At 44.9% G+C, this 21,690-nt stretch overlaps 1 protein-coding gene across 1 annotated transcript in view; it reads left to right on the forward strand.

The window, feature by feature from the left end:
* Positions 1-21,690, forward strand: part of LOC142312165 (uncharacterized) — a 228,732-nt gene that overhangs the window by 107,267 nt on the left and 99,775 nt on the right. Inside the window, 1 exon segment of the mRNA XM_075351067.1 lies at positions 6,646-6,731. Within this exon segment, the coding sequence (XP_075207182.1) occupies positions 6,646-6,731 (86 nt within the window).

Consider the following 21,690-nt stretch of genomic DNA (forward strand, 5'->3'; position numbering starts at 1 on the left):
GTCTTCCTTCTTTTCTCCATGCTCAATGTGGCACACACAAGGACACAGGACAGAGGTTGAGTCAACTTTAATCCATGTCAACTGGCTGCAAGTGTGATTTAGCTATTGTCAACACCTGTTAGGTGCCACAGGTAAGTTACAGGTGCTGTTAATTACACAAATTAGAGAAGCATCACATGATTTTTCAAACAGTGCCAATACTTTTGTCGACCCCTTTTTTATGTTTGGTGTGGAATTATATCCAATTTGACTTTATGACAATTTTTTTTTTCTTTTCATTGAAGACAAATTAAGTGAAGATAATAATACCAAAGAATTTGTGATTTCAATCATTTTCAAGAAGAAACTGAGTATTATCTGACAGAATTGCAGGGGTGCCAATACTTTTGGCCAGCACTGTATACATGTGGTCAAAATTGTTTGTGCTCCTCGTTCAATGAAAGAAAAACCCACAATGATCACAGAAATAACTTGAATCTGACAAAACTAATAATAAATAAAAAAAATCTATGAAAATGAACAAATCGAAGTCAGACATTGCTTTTCAACCATGTTTCCACAGAATTTTTTAAACAATCAAACTCATGAAATAGGCCTGGACAGAAATTATGGTACCCCTGAAAATAATTTGACAAAAGGGACAGGTTAAATCAAAGTGTGTCCACTAATTAGCATGACAGGTGTCTACAATCTTATAATCAGTCAGGGGGCCTGTATATAGGACTATAGATACTCACTGTGCTGTTTGATGACATGGTGTGTACCACACTCAACATGGACCAGAGGAAGCAAAGGAAATAGTTGTCTCAGGAGATTATAAAGAAAATTCTAGACAAGCATGTTAAAGGTAAAGGTTATAAGACCATCTCCAAGCAGCTTAATGTTCCTGTGACTACAGTTGGACATATTAGTCAGAAATTTAAGATCCATGAGACTGTAGCCAACCTCCCTGGACATTGCCACAGGAGGAAAATTGACGACAAATCAAAGAGACAGATAATATGACTGGTAACAAAAGATCTCAGAACAACTTAGAGATTGAAGGTGAACTTCAGTCTCAAGGAACATCAGTGTCAGATCACACTATCCGTTATTGTTTGAGCCAAAGTGGACTTCGTGGGAAACTACCAAGGAGGACACCATTGTTGAAAAAAAAAATAAATAAATAAATAAATAAAAAAGCCAGACTGGAATTTGCCAAACTACATGTTGACAAGCCTCAAAGCTTCTGGGAGAATGTCCTATGGAAAGATGAGACAAAAATGGAACTTTTTTCCACCACCCATGATGGCACCACGAGAGAGTGGATCCGCTCTTCAAGGACAGTAAACCTCCAGGACTAAAAGGGGCGGTACCTCTCCCCGCATCAATTGGTTTCCTGTCCTTGAACAGGAAGCCTCAAGGAATGCCCAGGGATTCTGGATGGTCCTATTGGCGCTGAAGATGGAAAATCCAGCCCCAGCGGCTGGTTTTCTGCAGCGGTATGGGTCCTGCTACGGTCGGCCGAAGTTCTCTGGATAACGCCGCAGCAGACCCACAGGGGTCCTGACTGCGTGCGGGAGCGCCCTCCCCCCACTAAAGCCGGGCTGAGATGGAGCGGCGAGGTGTGGGACGGAGAAGGTGGTCATGGGGAGCCGATGAGCAGCACTTACTTGCGCTGGCGTCCTCGCAGCTGCAGCCTCCGTGGCGCTTCCGGTATTGCTGGAAGGCGCCATGTTGTGTGTGGCGCGGGAGCCATCCATTGCAGTGCGCATGCGCGGGGCGTCCCCTCCTATTGGGCACCCTGTTTCTGTGACGTCAGCTCTCCGGAAATAGATGGGAGAAGTTGCCAGCTCTTTTAAAAAATGAACGGAACCTTCTAGCTTGTGTATACGACCCCTGACACTCCAGAACATAAACAGCAGTCAGGACTTTATCCTTCGCCTCCTCCTTCACCATGGCCGCGGTCTGATCAGGATGTTCCTGGCTCTCAGAAGTGGCAGCAAAGAGGCAGCTGGTATAACAGTGCCACAGGCTCTGGCAACAAGCAGTCAGGGAAGAGTGATGGTCGATCCAGCCAGCGGAAAGCTGCTTCTGACAAACCTGACAGTAAAAGATCCTCTAAAGGAGGAAAGTCGGATGATGTCCCTCCTGACCCGGTACCACCTCTTTGCATCTCTGGGTGAGTGATCCTGTAAAAGTTCACCAGTCTGTCATTTTAGAATTCTTCCAGAAGGGTTGGGAATTGGGTCTGTCCGTTTGTACCCTTAAGGTGCAAGTTTCAGCCCTGAGTGCCTTGTATAACAATAACCTGGCTGGAGATTGCTGGGTTTCTCGGTTTATTAGAGCCTGTGCTAGATCCAAACCACGGTGCAGTATGCCCCTGCCATCGTGGGATCTTAACTTAGTCCTCTCAGCCTTAACTAAGCCTCCATTTGAGCCCATAGATTCTATATCACTCAAGCATCTGTCCCTCAAAACCATTCTCCTGGTCGCCCTCACCTCACCTCGCAGGGTTAGTGACCTACAGGCCTTGTCTATCAATCCTTTCTATACTCTGTTTTTTGATGACAGAGTGGTTTTAAGAACGGACCCCGCCTATTTACCAAAAGTACATTCTCACTCCCATAGAACGCATTAGATAGTGATCCCTTCTTTTTATGACAACCCTTCTACTCAGGAAGAGGTAGGGGGGCACTGCCTAGATGTTAAGCGTTGTCTTCAGCAGTATTTGTTAGTCACTACGAGGTGGAGGAAGGACAAGTCATTTTTTGTATTCTTCCAGGGTCATAGGAAGGGGCTTAGAGCTTCTAGGTCCACCTTAGCCAGGTGGATCAGGGATGCCATCTCCATGGCTTACACAATTAATGGTGAGGAAGTGCCTGTTGGTTTGAAGGCTCACTCCACAAGAGCGATGGCATCTTCCTGGGCTGAGAGATCAGATGTCTCCATCGAGGAGATTTGTAAGGCAGCTACATGGTCTTCTCCATCCACCTTTTTTAAACACTATTGCCTTGATTTGTCCTTCACCGACATCACCTTTGGGAGACGGGTTCTTCAAACTGTAGTCCCTCCCTAAGTCATTATCTATGTAATTATCTCGTGATGCCGTCATGCAAAAATACGTAATTACTTAATGGTAATGTGTTTTTTCTGAACCCATGACCGCACCCTTACATTCCCTCCCTGCACTTAGGGGTTACTAGTATATTATTTGCTCCTATTCACGAGGAAGTTATGGTGGAGGGGTATGTCTTAACGATGTTCCCTTTTTCAGAGGTCCTGTCATGCTCTGTAATCCAACTGATGCGGGGAGATTTACAGCCCCTTTTAATCCTGGAGGTTTCCTGTCCTTGAGGGGCGGATCCCCTTTCCCATGATGCTGTCATGGGTTCAGAAAAAACACATTACTGGTAAGTAATTATGTATTTTGGCAAGTCACATCAGCTGTATGTTCACAGATGGAAAATTGAAGCATATCAAGAAAAGAAAAATGTCCCTACTGTGAAATATGGAGGAGGCTCTGTTATGTTCTGAGGCTGCTTTGCTGCATCTGGCGCAGGGTGTCTTGCATCTGCACAGGGTGTCTTGAATTTTTGCAGGGTACAATGAAATCTTAAGACTATCAAGGGATTCTGGAGAGAAATGTGCTGCCCAGCATCAGAAAGCTTGGTCTCAGTCGCAGGTCATGGGTCTTGCAACAGGATAATGACCCAAAACACACAGATAAAAACACCGAAGAATGGCTAAGAGGAAAACACTGGACTATTCTGAAGTGGCCTTCTATGAGCCCTGACCTAAATCCTATTGAGCATCTTTAGAATGAGCTGAAACATGCCGTCTGGAAAAGGCAACCTTCAAACACGAGACAGAGCAGTTTGCTGTTGAGTGAGCCAAAATACCTGTAGAGAGGTGCAGAAGTCTCATTAACAGTTACAGGAATCATATGATTGCGGTGATTGTCGCAAAAGGTTGTGCAAAAAAATATTAAGTTAAGGGACCATCATTTCTGTCTTTGCCTATTTCATGATTTTTATTTTTAAAAAAAAATTCTGTGGATGCGTGGTTGAAAAACAATGTCTGACTTTCATTTTTTTCATTTTCAGAGATTTTTTATTTATTACTTTTGTCAGATTCAAGTTATTTATGTGACCAATGTGGGGTTTTTTGAGGGGGACCAAAAATTTTGACCACGTGTGTACATAACATTTTTTTTCTAGCTGCTTATTCCAGTATTTCGGAGGCAGAATGAACAAACAGAGCTGACATCATGCTCTACAGTGCGTTCCTGCTCTGAGGGCTATTATTACATTGTTAACGGTTTTAGTCTCAGTAAATAACGTAATTTTTCTACAAAACTTGCAATTTAAAATATTAATGTTTATTCTGAGGAGATGACTGCACCAGGAGATCAGAGCAAAAACTGATATCTGCAAATTTTAAATCAGATGACCTTGATAGCACACAAAAGACCAAGAAAAACACTTTAAAATCTGATACTTTATTATAAACTGATTAAAATTAGGTCAAAATAAACACTTACCGTGTTTCCCCGAAAATAAGACCTCCCCCAAAAATAAGACCTAGCAGGAGTTTTCAGGATGCTTAAATATAAGACATCCCCTGAAAATAAAACCTAGCCGCGGTCAATAATGAAGTGTCATGCAGTGGTGAAAAAGTTAAAGATACTGCAGGACACTTCATTATTGGCAGCGGGCATCCTCAGAAGAGAGAAGAAAAAAGACCCCGATCATACTCAGCAGATGCCGACCGGGAGCAGGTGAGCGCATCAAGGTCCTGCAGCGGAACACACACGCACACACACATCAGATCTCTCTCTCACACACACTACAGATCGCATACACACACTCACCCCATCCAGTGATATCGCTTGCTTCTCGGCAGTGATACTGTGCTGTGATCGTCCAGGACCTTGATCACATGGCCGAACACATGTGACATCTCTGTATGTTGTGAGTGTGTGTGGCGCGCGCGATTGTAGTGGTACGTGCGATATCGTGAATGTGTGTAAGTGTATGCGATCGGATGTGTGAGTGTCGGCAGGAGAACGGCGTGCAGCACAGCTGCTGGGAGCGCTCACAGGAGAGCACAGGGATGAATGATTTGAAAGGGGGGGGTGTGTGTATGCTGTCTGATGTGAGTGTTGGCCAGACGCAGGGGAGCACAGCTACTGGGAGATCACAGGGAGCAATGATAAGGTAAGTGTGTGTGTGTCTAAATGAGTGTATGGTATCTGATGTGTGTGTGTCTATATGAGTGTATCTAACTGATTGTGTGTGTGTTTGTGTATGTGTGTGTCTATATGAGTGTATGCTATCTGGTGTGTGTGTGTGTGTGTGTCTCTATATGAGTGTATGCTATCTGATATATGTGTGTCGGCCAGACGCAGGGGAGGCGTGCAGCATACCTGCTGGGAGATCACAGGAGGATCTGGGAGCCATACAGACGCCTGGGACTGGTAAGTATGATGATCCTGGGAAGGGGGGGTCTGCTTTTTGTGGGGGGTAAACTTACCCCAAACCATGTCTCCTCGAGAATAAGACACCCCCTGAAAATAAAACCTAGTGCTTTTTTCAGGGCAAAAAAAAATATAAGACAGTGTCCTATTTTCGGGGAAACAGGGTAGGTGCTGTGTAAAGTGCACTAAAAAGATACCACTAATATGCTGGAAAAGTGAGGGCAGACAGTGCAGTGTGGTCTAAAGTTGGCCTTGAAGGTTGAGGGGCCTTCACCCTACACTGCTCCCTACTTGACAGCGGAGATCAGTACCCGAAGATACTTGGCGCCCCCACTCCACGTCAGCTACGCCTATTACGCCCTCACCTACATATAATAAAGGTATCCATCATCAAAAAACTGACCCACAAAAAGGGCTTTGTGCTGAATAAAAGACAGTCAGGTCTGAATCAGGTCATCCTCCTAATCATATCCTGGTCCTACCATCAACAGTGTATTACTACTGGACCAGACTAAATGTTAGTGTCATATTGTCTATTAATACACAGACTATTTACATATATTGATATAAATTAATGATAAATAGATATAGCCCTACTGCATATGAGACAACCCAATTCAAATCAATGCAAATGCAACCAGATATATAAATAAGGCATGAGATTGAAAGAAGAAAATTAGCCTCATAAGAGGGTACTCAGCACTTCTAAGGAGCCTCCTGCAATCCAGAAGGAAGCACCACGTACCGAAGTATGCCCTAAAAAACTCCCACTCCCGACGCGTTCTCCTCTCCTCCTCATGAAGGGGGATCATCCAGGGGTATAATAAGCCAGGTGGACTAATGTAGACAATAATCCAGCCTTGGTGTAAACAGGCCACCTGGATAACCGTCAAGCTGCAAGGTAATTTCCTAGAGTGTCTGGCGTGGCTAACAGGTATCTAAATAGATGTGTCCAGTTGTCAGCCGCTGGGTCAAATGGTGGCCGCCCGGAGGCAGAATGAACAAACCGTGCCGAACATCACACTTTACACCTTCCTTCTCTGAGGTCTATTGTTACATTGTCAACTGTTTAAGTTTCAGTAAATAACGTAATTTTTCTACAAAACTTGTAATTTCTATGGGTATTTTAGAAATGTGTATTAATAATTTAAAATATTTTATGCAAAAATAATATTTATTCTTAGCAGATGACCGTACCAGGAGATCAGAGGGACAACTAATATCTGCAATTTTTAAATCAGATGACCTTGATATCACACAAGACATAACTGAAGTGAATACCATTACTCCAGATATCCCATCATCCCTTCACAACAAAGATCTATCATCTGAATCTTTTAAACAGGTCCTATGTTCTGATTCCTCAGAGACTAGTAAGAAAAATAAAAGTCACGAAAGAGGCATTAAAAATCAAGCTGCTTTTAAAGCAAAGAAGCCATTTTCAAGTGCAGAATATGAGAGAGTTCACACAGGGGATCAGCCATATTCATGTTCAGAATGTGGGAAAAGTTTTGCACAGAAATCACATCTTGTTAGACACCAGAGAAGTCACACAGGGGAGAAACTTTTTTCATGTTCAGAATGTGGGAAATGTTTTGCACATATATCATATCTTGATAGACACCGGAGAATTCACACAGGAGAGAATTCATGTTCAGAATGTGGGAAATGTTTTGCAGAGAAATCACGTCTTGTTAGACACCTGAGAATTCACACAGGGGAGAAACCTTTTTCTTGTTCAGAATGTGGGAAATGTTTTGCAGAGAAATCACATCTTGTTAGACACCAGAAAACTCACACAGGGGAGAAACCTTTTTCATGTTCAGAATGTGGGAAATGTTTTGCAAAGAAATCATATCTCGTTTCACACCAGAGAACTCACATAGGGGAAAAACCTTTTTTATGTTCAGAATGTGGGAGATGTTTTGCAGAGAAATCACATCTTGTTGAACATCGGAGAAGTCACACAGGGGAAAAACCTTTTTCATGTTCAGAATGTGGGAAATGTTTTGCAAAGAAAACATCTCTTGTTATACACCTGAGAATTCACACAGGGGAGAAACCTTTTTCATGTTCAGAATGTGGGAAATGTTTTGCAGATAAATCAGCTCTTGTTATACACCTGAGAATTCACACAGGGGAGAAACCTTTTTCATGTTTAGAATGTGGGAAAGGTTTTGCACAGAAATCACATCTTGTTGATCACCAGAGAAATCACATAAGGGAGAAACCTTCTTTATGTTCAATATGTGGAAAGTGTTTTGCAAAGAAATCAACATTTATTAAACACCAGAGAACTCATACAGGGGAATAACATTTTTCATGTTCAGAATGTGGGAAATGTTTTGTAGCCAAATTAAGTCTTGTTAAACACCAGAGAAGTCACATAGGATAGAAGCCTTTTTAAACTCCCAATTGTAGTTATCTGCCATTTATTACATTATCTTTATATCCACAATCTACATGTCAGATGAAATGTCTTTGTGCATATTATAATAATAAACCTATTTATGTTGTAAGATACTATTTATATGCGCATTATCTTTTTTGTAGGAAAGTCTGATGTGAGTCATTTATTTAAAACCGTTCCCAAATAGAAGGTTTTCACCATCATGGGGAAACTGATTTCCTTCTCTATACCCCAATACACATATTATTGGGTCTAAGAGGACTTTGATTTTAAATAGTTACTCATTAGTCTCAAAAACGTGACCCCCCCCAAAAAAAAATGTTTTTTACATTTTATAGCATAACATTGTTATATGATGTGTTAACTACTTAATTAACGACCACTGATATGCCTTTTTAATGGTAGTCGATCAGGATACTTATTCAACAGCCCTGTTAAAAAGTGGCGCTGTGAAATAAATACACTGAACGATTAATAAGTGAATCGCACTGCCACGTGCTTCCAATTCCTGCGGGTGACTGCTGTACCTCACAGCTGACACCCATAGGCAACTTCCCCAATTTCTGGAACCAATCAAGGCGCTTGAACCCTTTAATCCAGCAACAGCAGTACAGCAGTGCATGAGATCAGTGATCAAATTAAAAAATATTTATGTCCAACAGGGGGATTAAGTGAGAAAAATAAAAAAAAGTTAGTGTGTAAAAAACAAAAAACAAAAACCCAAACTCACAAAGTCCACACAACATCACTGCTACATCGGGGGTCACACGATATGGTCACGTGACGTTCTCCAAAATGTTTAGTTTTGCACCTCCTTGATGATGCATAAGGTGAGCTATACAATATTTTACACTGACAACTCCTGTCCACACAGGCATGGGAAGGGGGAGAGGGTGATCCTCACAACCTCCGGTGTGACACAACACTCACTCTCAACGCTGATAGGCTGAGGGACCCCATTCAGTAGACCCAGTGAAACAAAGACCTGGCTGCTTTTAAAACTTCCACAAGTTCCTCATTAGATATACAGTAAGCCCAGTCTATAGCAAGATTATAGCAGACCAGAATCCAGCATAGTAATGTGAAACAAGCCAAGACCACGGATATGTGAATTTGTGGATCGAGATAAAAGAGCAACCCAAAGTTAAATTGGATATTTAATTGCCTTAGGGGCTCACTAGACAAAAACTATTACAGTGCTGGCCAAAAGTATTGGCATCAACATAGAGTTTACAGGAAAAAAAAAGAGGCATTCAAAGAAAAGAACACGGTCCCTACAGTCAAACATGGCGGCGGTTCCCTGATGTTCTGGGGTTGCTTTGCTGCCTCTGGCACTGGACTGCTTGACCGTGTGCATGGCATTATGAAGTCTGAAGACTACCAACAAATTTTGCAGCATAATGTTGGGCCCAGTGTGAGAAAGCTGGGTCTCCCTCAGAGGTCATGGGTCTTCCAGCAGGACAATGACCCAAAACACACTTCAAAAAGCACTAGAAAATGGTTTGAGAGAAAGCACTGGAGACTACTAAAGTGGCCAGCAATGCATCCAGACCTGAATCCCATAGAACACCTGTGGAGAGATCTCAAAATGGCAGTTTGGAGAAGGCACCCTTCAAATCTCAGGGACCTGGAGCAGTTTGCCAAAGAAGAATGGTCTAAAATTCCAACAGAGCATTGTAAGAAACTCATTGATGGTTACCGGAAGCAGTTGTTCGCAGTTATTTTGGCTAAAGGTTGTGCAACCAAGTATTAGGCTGAGGGTGCCAATACTTTTGTCCGGGCCATTTTTGGAGTTTTATGTGAAATGATCAATGATTTGATTTTTGGCTCATTCTTTTTTGTGTTTTTTCATTGCAAACAAAATAAATGAAGATAATAATGTGTGATTGCAATCATTTTCAAGAAGAAACTGAGTATTATCTGACAGAATTGCAGGGGTGTCAATACTTTTGGCCAGCACTGTATACACAAAGGAAATAATATAATAATATTCTTATATAACACCATTAATTCCACAGCGCTTTATATACATCAGCAACACTGTTCCCATTGGGGCTCACAATCTAAATATAGAACATAGCATCTGCAAGTAGTTTGTATGTTCTGTCATTGCTGGGATTTGAACCCAGGACACATGAGCTGCAAGACTGCAGTGCTAACCACTGAACCACCATGCCACCTGATGATGGTCAGATAAGCAAATACAGGTGATGGTACAAGAGGTATAAGAGGCAGATTAAATCACTTACCGTACTGACCTCCCCACAGAAGACAACCTTGGGCCACCACCTCCCACTAGCAAGTAACACCTTGGTTGGTCACTCCCTCTCTCACCCCTGAGATGGTCTTAATTGCCCTCCCCTGGATTTGCCGATTGAAAATTCAAAAACCTATGCTGGATCATAACTACAGTGAGTGCAGAATTATTAGGCAAATGAGTATTTTGATCACAAGATACTTTTTATACATGTCCTACTCCAAGCTGTATCGGCTTGAGAGCCAACTACCAATTAAGTAAATAAGGTGATGTGCATCTCTAATGAAAAGGGGTGTGGTGTAATGACATCAACACCCTATATAAGGTGTGCTTAATTATTAGGCAACTTCCTTTCCTATGGCAAAATGGGTCAGAAGAGAGATTTGACGGGCTCTGAAAAGTCCAAAATTGTGAGATGTCTTGCAGAGGGATGCAGCAGTCTTGAAATTGTCAAAACTTTGAAGCGTGATTACCGAACAATCAAGCGTTTCATGGCAAATAGCCAACAGGGTCGCAAGAAGCGTGTTAGGCAAAAAATGCTCAAAATAACTGCCCATGAATTGAGGAAAATCAAGCGTGAAGCTACCAAGATGCCATTTGCCACCAGTTTGGCCATATTTCAGAGCTGCAACGTTACTGGAGCTTCAAAAAGCACAAGGTGTGCTATACTCAGGGACATGGCCAAGGTAAGGAAGGCTGAAAAATGACCACCTTTGAACAAGAAATATAAGATAAAATGTCAAGACTAGGCCAAGAAATATGTTAAGACTGATTTTTCAAAGGTTTTATGGACTGATGAAATGAGAGTGACTCTTGATGGGCCAGATGGATGAGCCAAAGGCTGGATCAGTAAAAGGCAAAGAGCTCAACTCCGACTCAGACACCAGCAAGGTGGAGGTGGGGTACTGGTATGGGCTGGTATCATCAAAGATGGGGCTGCAGGCAAAGAGCACGGAAGAAGTGACATGTCACTTCTTAGAACGCGCGCTTCGGGCAGCAGCCGAAGCGCTGCGCTCTAAGACGCCACGTGCGCACGGCTCCTGCACAATCTCCATAGATTATGCAGGGGACGCAGGACGCATGCAGTTACGCTGCGCTTTCTAAGCGCAGCGTAACTGCATGTAATTACGCAACGTGTGCACATAGCCTAAGGGCTGAACACAGAATCCACTAGCTGCTACCAGCTGTGTAAATCGTAGAACCAGGTATAGGGACAGTGCAGTTTGTTCTATGAGATAGCGTTCCTGCTGCAAAATCCAAAATAGTCTCAAAAGGATGTGTCTCAAAACACATACACACAGGAGTACTTTTTTCATAAAAAATAGCAGTTTTTATTAAAGATATAGAAAAACACACATTATTAAAATACAGTAAATTCATCAATATATAGGTATAAGGAGGACCTCTACCCACAATCACCCTCCACATATATGTAATCCAGTGCCCAGATGTAAAAATTCAAGCAATCAAATATACTTGCATCACATAAATGAGCAACAGAACAAATGTCAATCAGTTCGGCTATGGATATATCCTAGGAATTTGCTGCATAAAGATAAGTGAAAACAAAGAAGCTCCAACACTGTTTAAGGGCTATTGCTAATCTAAGTGACTAACACCGTGAGTCTCAAAGGTTATATGAAGCTTACCCATATTTGGACAGAGTAGGAGCAACGGGCACAAAGAGTGGGGGGAAGATTGAAGCTCCCAGTCCCGTACGCGTGTCCCTGTCGCTTCCTCAGCGGGATGGAGGCAGGGGCGTCAGTGGGCATGCACATTGGGCATAAGGAGACCGCAGGGTGTATACATCCGGAAGAGTCTGACAGAGAGCGCGCGCACAGACATGAGAACATCACAAGAGGACACAGAGCAGCAGAAAACAGCAAAAGTTCGTATAGATACGTTTAATAATAGTAATATGTCTATAGTGCCTCAAAGGGTTCCATAGAGGAAAAATAACAAAACATATATTAGGAATTATTTTATAAGTAGAAAATTTCATTATATGAAGGTAAATCCAAAATAGTCCTTGTAAGGGTTGAACACCGTGTTCACTAGCTGCTACCTGCTGTGTAAATTGTAGAACCAGATATAGGGACAGTGCAGTGCGTTCTATGAGATAGCGTTCCTGCTGCATCTGCACAATCCAAAATAGTCCTTGTAAGGGCTGAACACAGTGTCCACTAGCTGCTACCAGCTGTGTAAATCGTAGAACCAGGTATAGGGACAGTGTTGGTGCATTGCTTAGTTAGGTGTGAGCCGTTCCTGTTTTAAACCGGCCAAAAAAAAAAAAATCCTCTTATTAGTGCTGCATACGGTCTGTTACTGCAGTGTGTGATATAGGGAGAGCTTATTCACAGGCAGGAAGAGATTTAAAGCTGTCTTGACATTGCTACTAATAATCAACAATCTCAGCACTGCTACATCCCTTGTGTCTGTTATACTAGGAATAGGTATTACAACTTGCAAAAAAAGGTCCCAAAATTGTCAAAACAACGGGTTCAGGTGTAGTATAATGCCTGTCAGCCACCATCTCAATTCATACCAGCTCAGTTGCATCCTTGTGTTGGCTTCATAGCGTACATAAACTCCATAGTACCCTACTGCTGAAATAAAAGTGTAAGTTTTAAAAATAAATAAATAGGGGGCGGAGCTAGCCGATGGCACGTTAGGACACAGAAAGAAGGAGCTCCCACAGACCCACGGCAGAACTCCAATAACACAGGCACTCACCGGGCTCCAGGACAGTAATGGCACGCAGGAGGGGACGGGCGACGAGCACACAGATCCAGGAGGGAGAAGGTGCTGATATCGCCCACTTTTTCGGGGCCGCAGCCTCTCAGCCTGACACTGCTGCTCTCTCCAAGATGGCGCCGGCAGATACTGAGACAGGAGATAACGCTCAGCAAACATGCAAAGGAGCGACTTCACTGCCCCCACACACACCGGCAGCCAGCACAGCTCTAAATGCAGACACATTAAAGCTGGGCACCACAGAGGGGAATACTGATAACCCATACCTCCCAACTTTTAAAGAAGGAAAAGAGGGACAAAGTTTGCGGCGCGCGTACGCCCCCTAACCACACCCATTTCACAGTCACGCCCATATCCACTCCCCAACCACACCCATTCAGCATGGACACGCAGGCAGCCGGCGGGCCTCCAGCATGGACACGCAGGCAGCCGGCGGGCCTCCGGCATGGACACGCAGGCAGCCGGCGGGCCTCCGGCATGGACACGCAGGCAGCCGGCGGGCCTCCGGCATGGACACGCAGGCAGCCGGCGGGCCTCCGGCATGGACACACAGGCCGCCGGCGGGCCGCCGGCATGGACACGCAGGCAGCCGGCGAGCCTCCGGCATGGACACGCAGGCAGCCGGCGGGCCTCCAGCACGGAGAGGCAGGCAGCCGGCGGGCCCCAAGCACGGACGCCCGCACAGGCGGGGGGCGCCCGCACAGAGAGGCGCGGTCCGCCCGAACAGAGAGGCGGCCGCCGGCACAATGAGGCGGCCGGCCGCCCGCACAGTGAAGCGGCGGGCTGCCCGCACAGAGAGGCGGCCGTCCGCCCGCAGAGACAGGCGGCCGTCCGCCCGCAGAGACAGGCGGCCGTCCGCCCGCAGAGAGAGGCGGCCGGCCGACCGCACAGAGAGGCGGCCGACCGCACAGAGAGGCTCCAGCCGGGGGGGGGAGGGAGGGGAATCAGCGCTGGGGAGATTATGTTTACATACCTTAGCAGCAGCACAGAGCAGACAGAGACTAGTTTCGGGCAGCGTGCTCCTCTCTGTTATGCCATGTCACGTGTTAGGATGGTAGGAGGGAAAAGCAGGGAGGCGGGGAGAGAGTGGGTGGGCGGAGCCCGGGAGACGGCCGTCCCGCCCGTGGCAACGGGACAAACAATGCAAAGCGTGATAGTCCCGCTGTATCCGGGACGGTTGGGAGGTATGGATAACCCCTTGCCCCTGACACAACAACGATCTCCAGAGAAGTTACAGGCAGAGCAAGGCTCCAGCCCAATATTACAACAGACTCCAGCAGCTATGGGAAGCAGACCTGCAGCACCCGGAGAGGAGCCCATAATAAAACCACCACAACAACACACATCACCTAAAGAACAAAGACCCTCCGATTCAAATACCTCCACCAGCAGAAACAAAGGAGACAAGAATAAACCAGACCAGTCACAGGTACAAGAGGAAGATTGGGATTGGAAAGCACATATCAGATCAATTCCAACCAGGCAGGAAATGGACTCTTTGCTGGGGAAACTAAGGGAATCCCACAAGCAGGACATGGCTGCTATACAATCAGAGATCAAACAAATTGGTCAGCGTGTAGCAGCTACAGAAGAGGTGCAGGAACAGATATTTTCCCATATAGAATCACATCAACAAGTCCTATCAGAGCACACAGCCCAGATACAGGACATTTTGACCCATTTAGATGACATCGAAAACCGGCATCGCCGCAATAACTTAAGGATTAGAGGCCTCACAGAGGCAGTGGAACCATCACAGCTGGACGAATGGGCACAAAAATTCTTCACCCGTCTCCTCCAACGTGATCCAGAACAACGCACAGAACTGGACCACATCCACAGATCCCTGGGTCCCAAATCCCCTGACCTGGCCAGACCAAGAGATGTGATATGTCGGGTCCACTTCTATAAAGAAAAGGAGGCCATACTACAAAGATGCAGAGAGAAAGGAGCGGGTACATATAAAGGGACACCCTTGATTGTCCTGCCAGACCTATCACGGAGAACACTACAACTACGTAAGGCCTTAAGACCACTACTCCAGTCCCTTAAAGATAAAGATATTCCATATCGCTGGGGATATCCTTTCCAACTCCTAGCAAAGAAGAATGGGAAGTCGGCAGTCTTCCGGTCCTTGGGAGATCTTCCTAATTTCTTAGGGACTTTTGAGCTGCCTATGATCAGCCTGCCAGATTGGACAACTCCGGGAGGTCCCACACCCTTACCACCAAGGGAGCAATGGCGACAAGTACAGAACAGACAAGCTGGAGGATCACCCCGAGATGTACATCGCTGATCATCGCTGACCATCCAAAGAAAGAAAGGAAACATACTGGAGGAACCAGGAGGCGAGATACATGTTGATTATATTCGACTATTTACCTACCTACCTATCTATAGTTCATAACTATATCAATGCTTTTTCCACCTCTCCCATCATACCATCTCCTTCTCCCCCCCTTCCCTTTTTTTTTTTCTCTTATTCTCTCTCCCCGCTTCCCACCTTCCTACATTCTCCACACTCTCATCACTCTCTAGCACCCGGCTCACCACCTATTCTCCCCCGCCATAATTACGCATACCATATGCCCCACACCATATTCAACTCCTACCCCCTCCCCCCCCCCTTTTTTTTTTTCTCTCTCTGCCCCCCAAATTTTTCCTGCTTCTGCCCACTGGTCCTTTATCTTCGCATCACTCCCTGCGTTACATAGTCCTTCTTTCCCCAGTTGTCTTTCCCCTTCTCCCCTTTTCCCCTTCATCTAGATCTGATATTGAGCTCTGGTTTAATTAAATTTTTCTAAGTTGGTTGTACCGTGTTCTCCCGGTGCCATATGTTTTATATTTGAAATATATCAAACATTCGGGGGTTAGGAGGAGGGAGGGAAGGAAAAGTTATTGACCATTATTAAATTGCATACATGGATTGTTATTCATATTTCATGTGGGAGTCTGTCGTGTGGATGGGGAGCTCTTGAAGTGCCGTAGGCTTCCCCGTACCTCTATTAGGGACGTGGCAGAGTGCCACATTAGACAATAGTCTACTAGTAGATACTGAGGAGCAGTAGGGCATCTAGTCCTACTTAGCTTACTTACCTCTTTTCTTTCTTATCTTATTTCTATTCCTTTCTTCTTTTTCCTTTTCTTTTCTCTCTTTCTATCCCCTTCCCACTCTTTTCTGTGATGTCGCACCTAACCTTTTGCACCTACAATACTAAAGGTTTAAATAAACCTGAAAAGAGGAGTCAAATCTTATATCGTCTTCATAGGAAGGGAGTTAAAATAGCTTTATTCCAAGAGACACACTTCATAGCTTCCAATACACCTAAATGTAAAACCAAAAATTACCCGACGTGGTTTCATGGCCCACACCCTAGTCGGAAGGCATGTGGGGTCTCCATTGCCTTTCACAAAACGTTCCAGCCAACAATCCTTGGCACACTCATTGACCAGGAGGGACGCTGGTTATTTCTTAAAATATCTTTTTTGAATAACATCTATACTATTGCTAACATCTATTTTCCAAATTAAGACCAGGTATCCTTTGGACTGGAGACTTTGAGGGGGCTGGCGGAGTTTGCGGGTGGCACCTGTATCATCGTGGGAGGAGACTTCAACCTCGTTCTAGACCCGGTCCTGGACTCGTCCTCTGGTAGGTCCGCAATCCCCTCCTCGGCACTACGTAGATTGAAAAGGGAACTGACATCCCTTAAATTAGTTGATCTTTGGAGGGTCCTGCATCCCGGAGTCAGAGACTACAGTTTTCATTCCACAGTACACAACAGCTACACCAGATTAGATCACATCTTCATATCCCATGACTTGCTGGACAAATCCCCGGGCTGCTCGATGGATGTCTTCCTTTGGTCGGACCACGCACCAGTGTATGGGGAAATTGGGGTAAGGGACAGAGGGGACACGGGACACACCTGGAGATTTAATGATAATCTACTTAAAAATGAGCAGTGTCTGGAAGATATCCATAAGACCATTGCAAATTTCAAAATAGATCATGCAGCAGATCCTACACCAGACCCGGTCAAATGGGAAGCGTTAAAATGTAGGATTCGGGGGGTTTGCATATCGCACGGATCCAGAATTAAAAAAGAAAGTGCAAGAGAGCTAAAAGAACTACTGCTGCAGCTAGGCCACAAAGAAACGATAAATAAATCCAGAGCCAGTGATATACTCAAAATAGAAATATCTAACATTCGTCACCAAATATTATCCATACTAGATCGAAAATCGTTGTGTGCCAGGGATAAATTCCGCAGGAATATCTTTGAGTTTGGAGATAAAAGTGGACGATTACTGGCCAGAACCCTACATCCCAGATATGCACAAACTCCAATACTCTCGCTAAACTCACAGACAGGAACTCAGATCCACTCCACCCCTGACATACTAGAAGAATTTAGAACTTACTATGCAAAACTTTACAACATCCCAACTCCACATGCCCCATTATCTGACACGAGACACCATAATATCTTAGAATACCTCAATAAATATGCACCAGACCCTCTTGAGGATACAGAGGCTGAGAGCCTAGAAGAGGATTTCTCAGACACTGAACTAAGCGATGCTATTAAAGCCCTTAAAGTTGGCAAAAGTCCTGGCCCCGACGGGTTTACCCCCCGGTTCTACAAAATATGTGGAGAAGCCTGTAGCTCTATAATGTTGAAAGCCTTTAACTCCATAACAAAAACATGCCAGTTCCCTAAACAGACACTTCAAGCCCGAATAACTGTAATCCCAAAACCTGGCAGGGACCCACTAACTTGCGCCAATTACAGACCTATCTCATTAATAAACGTGGATATTAAACTATACTCTAAAATGATAGCTTTGAGATTAGGCCCCTACATTTCCAAGCTGATACACAAAGACCAGGTAGGATTTGTTCCAGGGAGGGAGGCGCGTTATAATACAATCAAAACCCTGTCTCTGGTAGCCCAAGCCCGACAACGCCAAACCCCAATGTGCCTCTTGACAGTCGATGCCGAAAAAGCAATTGACAGAGTCCATTGGGGCTTTTTAGAAGCCACGCTGTAGGCAATTGGCGTCTGTTCGCGCTTACTACAATGGGTAAAGGCCCTATACCGTGAACCAACGGCACAAGTGGGCGTGAACGGACGCCTGTCAACCCCATTCAATATTGTTAACGGCACCAGACAGGGATGCCCTCTATCACCATACCTATACATTTTGGTAATGGAATCCCTGGCAAATGCGCTTAGGAAAAACCCCTCGATAAAGGGGTTACAGATAGGACCAACGTCTCATAAACTGCCACTGTTTGCAGATGACCTCCTGATATATGTGACACAACCAAGGATTAGCTTATCCGCTATACTACAGGAGTTTGAGACTTTTGGTGGACTCTCCAACTTTAAAGTAAACCTACAAAAAACAGAGATCCTAAACGTATCGCTATCGTCGGTGGAAGAGGATGCCCTCAAACCTGTTTTTCCCTTTAAGTGGAACAGCAATTGCATTAAATATTTGGGGATCAGGGTACCTTCTAAACACCAAGACCTATATGAACATAATTTTCCAGACCTTTTAAAAAACATACAAAAAGACCTCACGGCTTGGCATAACCTCCCCATCTCGTGGTTTGGTAGAGTCAATACAATTAAAATGGATGTCCTACCCAAAATACTATATATGTTCCAGACAATCCCATTGAATCTAGGAGAAAACTTCTTCCTCAAGTTAAAAAAGATGATCAGCAATTTCGTATGGTGCGGTACCAGACCCCGACTGAAATACTCCATGTTGAATAGGTCTCGCTGGGGCGGAGGGGTGGGGCTACCTGATTTTAAAGCGTACCATGCGGCGTCGGTGGGCAATTGCATACTGGATCTCCTCCATAACAGGGACAGAAAATTGTGGGTAGAGATTGAATGTGATTTACACGCGACCATGACGCAGGGAATCTTCTGGTTATCATCTAGAATCAACTTGGAGACCCTGGGAATTTCCCTGATTCTCTTGTCTCTGGCTACCGCATGGAGGAGGGCCAATAGGCGATATAGGCTGACAGGGGAACCGGGCCCTATGACGCCACTGGTGGGCAACCCTGCATTCCAGTGCTGGCTTCGCGAAATCCGTCCCAGCTTGATTTCAATGCCAACGGGAGGGATCCCACGTGTTAAAGATGTAATTACTCAACAGGGTTGCAGACTGCTGATGTCCTTGTTAGATGACCGGCCAAGAGAACCAAGTCATTGGTTTCAATACTTACAACTACGCAGCTTTGTAGACTCTCTGGCTCCGAGATCTGAGATGCATAGGGACTTGACTCCATTTGAAAGACTATGTTTCCTTCGAGAGACACCTCCCCACACAGTCTCGATAATCTACAACATAACAGTGTCCGGGGGGACGGGGGGGGACCTGCCAAGTATGTAGGGCAATGGCAGTCAGAACTGAGAAAGACTTTTTCCAAAGAACAGTGGCATAAGTCATTTAACCTAACACACAAATCCACCATCTCATGTAGAATGCAGGAACTCAACTATAAAATCCTCGCACGGTGGTACAGGACACCCGCCAGGCTCCACAGAATGTTTCCAGAGGTCTCAGACACTTGCTGGAGGTGTCAGACCTCGGTGGGCACAATGCTGCATGTTTGGTGGTCTTGTCCAAGGATCCAGGGATTATGGGAAGACGTCTTTGCTCTCTATAATCATTTACAACATGTGGGAGTGACACCCACGCCGGAAGTGGCACTCTTCTCAATGTACGGGGGGTCAACCTCTAAGGCGAAGAGAGGTCTGCTCTCATACTTCATGATCTCAATGAGACAGATCATACCGAAACATTGGAGGTTCACCTATACATTGAGAAGAGCAGACTGGGTGGGGGCTATGGATGCCCTGAGACGTTTGGAAGAGATAAGAGCATTTGATGAAGGGAGAGACTCACTATGCTTTTCCACCTGGTATCCGTGGCTTCAATTCAGAGAAACACAACAATTCCAATCCTGGTTACTCACGGGCACGCTGCCACATTGATGTTCGGCGGGGCGAAGTGGCCCTCCTGATGGGAGGGTGGCGTGGTGCGACGTCACAGAACTCTACATAATCTCCCCTTCTCTCTTTCTCGTGTTTTCCTTCTTTCTCTTCTCTTTCTCCCTCTTCTTCTCCTTTCATCCCTTGCTTTTCTTTCTTTCCCCTCTTTTCCTTCTCTTGCGTATCTAATTAGTGTACATAGGTTTTCTTGTTGAAATATATGGCAAGATTATACAGAATGATATTGCCATCTACATATTAAATAGAACAAAAGATAAACGATTGATATATACTTGGGATAAGATGTCATTAAGGATGTTATGAAGACTTTTTCTTGTAAGACCTACGATAAAGTTCACTGTAGTATATGCTGTATAAGATTTAAATGCCCAGACCAAACTGCAACTTTTCCATATTCTGTAAAACCAGGCACTACAAAATTATCTATATTCATGCTTTGTCATATAATTTTTCTTGAAAACAATAAAGAAATATTAAACGAAAAATAAATAAATAAAATTGCTGTCACAGCCTGTAGTTCTGCCTGAAGTCAAATACCATAATATGTAGCATCCTGGTGGTGGCTTCATATTTTACACAACTTAGATAGTGGCTTGCTGCAACTAACACACAGTGTCAGTGTTCCAAAATTTTAATTAATACTCTATGTCAGTGGCACTACTTCTGCCTGAAGGCCAGTATCTTCCTATCAGCAACATAGCATAATTTTGGGGGCTTCATATCTTACAGAACTTAGATAATGGCTTGCTCTTATTAAAACACAGTCTCAGTGTTACCAAATTTGTATTAATACTCGGTGTCAGTGGCACTACGTCTGCCTCAAGGCCAGTACCTTCCTAGCAGCAACCTAGCATACTTTTGGGGGCTTCATATCTTACAGAACTTAGATAGTGGCTTGCTCCTATTAAAACACAGTCTTAGGGGTACTTCTCACATAGCGAGATTGCTAGCGATATCGCTGCTGAGTCACAGTTTTTGTGACGCACCAGTGACCTCATTAGCGATCTCGCTGTGTGTGACACTGAGCAGCGATCTGGCCCCTGCTGTGAAATCGCTGCTCGTTACACACAGTGCTGGTTCATTTTTTGGACGTTGCTCTCCCGCTGTGAAGCACACATCGCTGTGTTTGACAGCGAGAAAGCAATGATCTGAATGTGCAGGGAGCTGGCGTCTGGAAGCTGCGGATGCTGGTAACCAAGGTACACATCGGGTAACCAAGCAAAACGCTGTGCTTGGTTACCAGATATTTACCTTGGTTACTAGCGTACGCTGCTCTCAGGCTGCCAGTGCCGGCTCCCTGCTCCCTGCGCACGTAGCCAGAGTACACATCGGGTAAATAAGCAAAGCGGTTTGCTTATTAACCCGATGTGTACTCTGGCTACGAGTGCAGGGAGCCAGTGCTAAGCGGTGTGCGCTGGTAACCAAGGTAAATATCGGGGAACCAAGCTTAGTTACCAAGCGCATCATCGCTTCCACGCGTGGCTGGGGGCTGGTCGCTGGTGAGATCTGCCTGTTTGACAGCTCACCAGCGACCATGTAGCGACACACCAGCGATCCTGACCAGGTTAGATCGCTGGTACGTTGCTAAAGTGTGACGGTACCCTTAGTGTTACCAAATTTGTATTAATACTCGGTATCAGTGGCACTACGTCTGCCTCAAGGCCAGTACCTTCCTATCAGCAACCTAGCATAATTTTGGGGGCTTCATATCTTACAGAACTCAGTTGCTTGCTCTTATTAAAACACAGTCTCAGTGTTACCAAATTTTAAT

Source organism: Anomaloglossus baeobatrachus, chromosome 5 (genome assembly GCF_048569485.1).
Source record: "Anomaloglossus baeobatrachus isolate aAnoBae1 chromosome 5, aAnoBae1.hap1, whole genome shotgun sequence".
NCBI lineage: Eukaryota > Metazoa > Chordata > Amphibia > Anura > Aromobatidae > Anomaloglossus > Anomaloglossus baeobatrachus.